This window comes from Colobus angolensis, unplaced genomic scaffold (assembly GCF_000951035.1).
Source record: "Colobus angolensis palliatus isolate OR3802 unplaced genomic scaffold, Cang.pa_1.0 Scaffold47, whole genome shotgun sequence".
Lineage (NCBI taxonomy): Eukaryota > Metazoa > Chordata > Mammalia > Primates > Cercopithecidae > Colobus > Colobus angolensis.
This window is the reverse complement of record NW_012118154.1, coordinates 219,525-224,130: the sequence shown is the minus strand read 5'-3', so window position 1 is coordinate 224,130 and position 4,606 is coordinate 219,525. Positions and strand designations below refer to the sequence as shown.

Genomic DNA, 4,606 nt, shown 5'->3' with positions numbered 1-4,606 from the left:
GAAAAATTAAGGCTGGGCACAGTGGCTCATGCTTGTAATCCCAGCACTTTGGGAGGCCAAGGCAGGTGGATTACCTGAGGTTGGGAGTTACCAGCCTGACCAACATGGAGAAGCCCCGTCTCTATTAAAAATACAAAATTAGCTGGGCCTGGTGGATGCCTGTAATCCCAGCTACTTGGGAGGCCGAGGAAGGAGAATCGCTTGAACCTGGGAGGCAGAGGTGGCAGTGAGCTGAGATTGCACCATTGCACTCCAGCCTGGGCAACAAGAGTGAAATTCCGTCTCAAAAAAAAAAAAGCTGGGTGTGGTAGAGTGGTCCTGTAATCCCAGCTACTCGGGAGGCTGAGGCAGGAGAATCTCTTGAACCTGTGAGGCCAAGGTTTCAGTGAGCTGAGATCACACCATTGCACTCCAGCCTGGGCAACAAGAGCAAAACTCTGTCTCAAAAAAAAAAAAAAAAAAAAAGTTTTACTAATACCTATTGGTATTGGTTTTGGTAGCTAGCATACCCCCACGTGGCCACACACAAACAGGGTGATGCACACACAGGCACAGGCACACGCACACAGACACACCTCCATGCATGGATAATACGTGGCGGCTGGAATGCAGGGTATGTCTGGAAAGCGCAATTAACACATAAAGAGAGCCAGGTCAGGCTTAAGGACTCATCCTGCGGAGCAGCATTTTTCCTCCTGTTGACATTCCCAACAAACAAGTCCAGAGTATTAGTGGCTGAGATTGCCCAACAAGGGCCCTTTTAGGGAAGGAAGATGTGTTCTGTTTACCAGACTCCACTCTAGCCCAAGTGGCTGGGTTCCCTCCAGGCTGTTATTGTAACCTCGACCCACCAGGACTGGCCGCAAAGAGGCAGGAGGTGGGAGTCTGGGTTGGTTGCAGAGGAGATACTGGTCTCTGTCACTGGCTACGTCCACCAGCCGCAGAGCTCCCACTCTGCCCCAAGCCACTTTAGACAATAGCTTCCTATAAACTCCCAGCTGGGCATCTCGTGTGGCTCAGCCTTGGGAAGCACCACCTTGCCCTGCCCAGCAACCCAAATATCAGAATGCACTTGAGTCATAAGAAACTACCCTGGATTATAGGATTAAAGCCCCAGCTCCTCCACCTGCATCTGAAACCCCTCTGATCCCAGACAGCCTCTCACTTCCTCTCCCCGCTCAGTGACACACGCACCCTCCTCTCTGGCCACACCACACCCCTCCATAACTCATTGCATATCTTCTGCCCCCGCCCTCCCCCTCTTTGTGGGTCCATCTCCTGCCCCTAGAATTCCCTTCCCCCCCACCTCATTACCACCTCCAAAGCCACCTCCTTGAAGGCTTCTGGGGCACGGAAGCCCTTACTCTGCCCATAGGTGTGCCACACTTCTCTGTCCTGCTGTGGGCTGTGAGGCCCAAGGGCAGGGTTGGAGTCTGATTCATTGCTGGACACCCTGATGGGCACCCACTGATACCAATGCATGTTTGTAGAGTGGGCACAAACGAGGTGCCTGCTCTTCCTGTACTGGACTCTGGGTGGGGAGGTGGCGGCTGGTGTTCTTTTGTTTGTTTGTTTTTGGTTTTTAAGACAAAGTCTTACTGTGTCACCCAGGCTGGAGTGCAGTGGTGCCATCTCCCTTCACGACAAACTCCATCCCCCACCCCGGGATCAAGCAATCCTCCCACCTCAGCCTCCCAGAGCTGGGACCACAGATGCGGGCCACCACACCCAGCTAAGTTTTTGTATTTTTTGGCAGAGATGGGGTTTCACCATGTTGCCCAGGCTGGTCTTGAACTCCTGACCTCAAGCAATACACCAGCCTCTGCCTCCCAAAGTGTTGGGATTACAGGCGTGAGTTGCCATGCCCAACCGAGTGTTCTGACCCTTGGGCAGCCCTCACTCATTTTCTGGGAGCCTCGCCTCACCGGGGTCCTCCCTGGGGCTGTTGGGAGGAAGGTTCAGACCTGGAGCTGGGTTTCTGTGGGTCTAGACCCAGCCTGTGCGAATCACACGCCCAGGTTAGAAAGCCACATCAACACACCTCCCAAACACATCCAGGGAGTCAGCGGCTCTCGGGGAGTCAGCGGCTCTCGGGGAGTCAGCGAGCCACCTAGGTCACACAGTCAGTGAACGCTGAGAGGGACCGTGGCATCCTGGCTCCCGCCCAGTTGCTGCCTCCTTCTCAGGAAAAAGAAAATATTCTCACAGATCTTTTACCTTGTAACTTCAAGGGCCGCCTGTTGCATGAGCTTCAAGCATTGAGTCATGGTCAAGGGCCTGGCTAGCCTGCAGGGAGGGCTGGCTGTGGTGTAGGTGAGGGCTGAGCTGGAGAGCCCTGCTCCTGGGGCCTGTTGCAGCCAACAGGGAGGGCTGGGGGGCACCCCACAGAAGGCAGGGACAGAGCAAGCAAGCATCAGGGGCTGTGCAGGAGTCTCAGTCGCTGCTCTGCCCGCAGTTGCTGGGAGACAGGCACAGCCTGGCACAGCGAAGGTGGCCATCAGTGAGTGAGCAAGTGATGCCTGGCTGGGCACCAGGGGAGGCGGAAAGAACATGAGAACAAGCCTCCCCACTGCTGCCCGCCTGGAAGCTGTCGATCTCCCACAGGGCCCGCTGAGCCCAGCTGCTCTGAACCCAGTGGCAAGCGTGGGCCCCGCAGAGCCAGCCCTCCCCACAGGCTGTGCTGGGGTCAGAGCGTGGGCCCAGTGAAGGCTGGGGGTACAGAACTGGGCAGGCCAGGAGGATCCCTGCATGGCCACTCAAGTCCTCAGCAGGGTTCTGGGGCAGCTGCGCCCATGTCTGTGTAGGCGTGGGTGCTCCTCTGTGTGGTTCCCTGGAACTTGGAGCCACAGCCCCACAACAGTACCCAAGTGGAAACTCATCTCCAAGAGCAAGATTCAGCCCCCACGTTTTGTTCAAAGGGTGGAATGGGCCGGGCACGGCGGCTCACACCTATAATCCCAGCACTTTGGGAGGCCGAGGTGGGCAGATCACCTGAGGTCAGGAGGTCAAGACCAGCCTGGCCAACATGGTGAAACCCCATCTCTACTAAAAATACAAAAATTAGCCGGGCATGGTGGCGCATGCCTGTAATCCCAGCTACTTAGTAGGCTGAAGCCGGAGAATCGCTTGAACCCGGGAGGCGGAGGTTGCAATGATCCGAGATTGCGCCATTGCTCTCCAGCCTGGACAAGAGTGAAACTCCATCTCAAAAACAAAACAAAACAAAACAAAAAACAAAAAACAAAACAGAGTGGAATCACGCAGAGGGTGCCCTGTGCCCATGACTTTGCAGAATGGAGAAGCTGGGTCAGAGTGGGAGGTCCACGCTGAGGACCCCTAGAGACCCATGCCCAGCCACCCCCTCAGCTTCCTCACTTTAGGGCAGCCCTGCATCCTTGGCCTGGACTGCGCATCCCGTCCTCTCCTCCTTCCCCTCCAGCAGAGGCACAAGAGGCTATAAATAACAGAGCTGTCTACAGGCCCGAAATCCATAGGCTTTGTACTGGCCTCGCTTTATTCAGCACCCAGCAGCAGCCAGGCTGGGGAACCCAGGCTGGGGCAGCCTTGAGTGGGGCACAGGCACAGGCCCAGGCCTCCCACACAGAGTGCTGACAGCGCCATTCACAGCCCAGCTACAGGGTCCTGCCAGCTCTCCAGCCGGGAATGCAAAAGTGGCAGACGCGCCTCAGCCGGAGTCCCCGAGGACAGCCAAAGAGGAACCGAGGCACGGCTACTGTGGGGCCCAACGGGAGGCTTGCAGGCAGGGCGAGTGCAGGCAGGGACCTCAGGGCTCCTCTGTGGAGGCAGCGGCGCCCGAAAGCAGGCCTTGTCTCTCCGGGTCGTTGCTGTCCACATCCTTGCTGTCTGGGGTCCCTGCAGGAGGAAAGATGCTCAGCCTGCCCAAAGGATGCAGAAGGTGCTTTGGGACCAGACCTGGGCATGGGCTGTCAGGAAATCCTCTCTGTCCCCAATGCAAAATACCTTCCAGATCCAACCCCTTGTCATCACCTTCAATACCACTGGCGTGGTCTTAGCACCACTGTCCCCTGGAAGGGGAGTCGGCTGTCGGCTACGCCTCTCTGCTTCAACGCTGACCCTCCTGCAGTCTGCTCTCAACACAGCAGCCAGGGCGACACTTTGACATCCGTCAGACCACCTGAGTGCTCCTCTCCTGGAAGCCCCACGGCAGCTCCCGCCTCACTCCGAGCGAAAGCCACGGTCTTTACAAGGACCCCCTGCTCTGGCCCTGTATCCCTCACCCCTACCACTGTCCCTCTTGCTCCTGCTGCAGCCACACTGGCCTCCTGGCATGAGGTGCATACATTGTCATGGCAGGGCCTTTGCATTGGCTGTCCCCACTGCCAGGAGCGTCTTCTCCCCGGTCGCTGGACAGCTCATTCCCTCGCTTCCTCCAGATCTTTGCTCTCATGTTGCCTGCGCAGTGGGGATCCTCGTAACCTGCACCCACCTGTCTTTTTTTTTTTTTTTTTTTTTGAGACAGTCTCACTTTGTTGTCCAGGCTGGAGTGCAGTGGCGAGATGGCGAGATCTCAGCTCACTATAACCTCCACCTCCCGGGTTCAAGCGATTCTCCTGCTTCAGCCTCC

General features: G+C 56.8%; 1 protein-coding gene across 1 annotated transcript in view; it reads right to left on the bottom strand.

Annotated features, from left to right (window-relative positions):
* Nucleotides 1-3,474: 3,474 nt before the first annotated feature.
* The window catches only part of SPNS3 (spinster homolog 3 (Drosophila)), a 68,572-nt gene continuing 67,440 nt past the window's right edge, over nucleotides 3,475-4,606 (bottom strand). Inside the window, exon 14 of the mRNA XM_011958338.1 lies at nucleotides 3,475-3,873. Within this exon, the coding sequence (XP_011813728.1) occupies nucleotides 3,785-3,873 (89 nt within the window). The 3' untranslated portion in view covers nucleotides 3,475-3,784. The remainder of the gene's footprint in view (nucleotides 3,874-4,606) is intronic.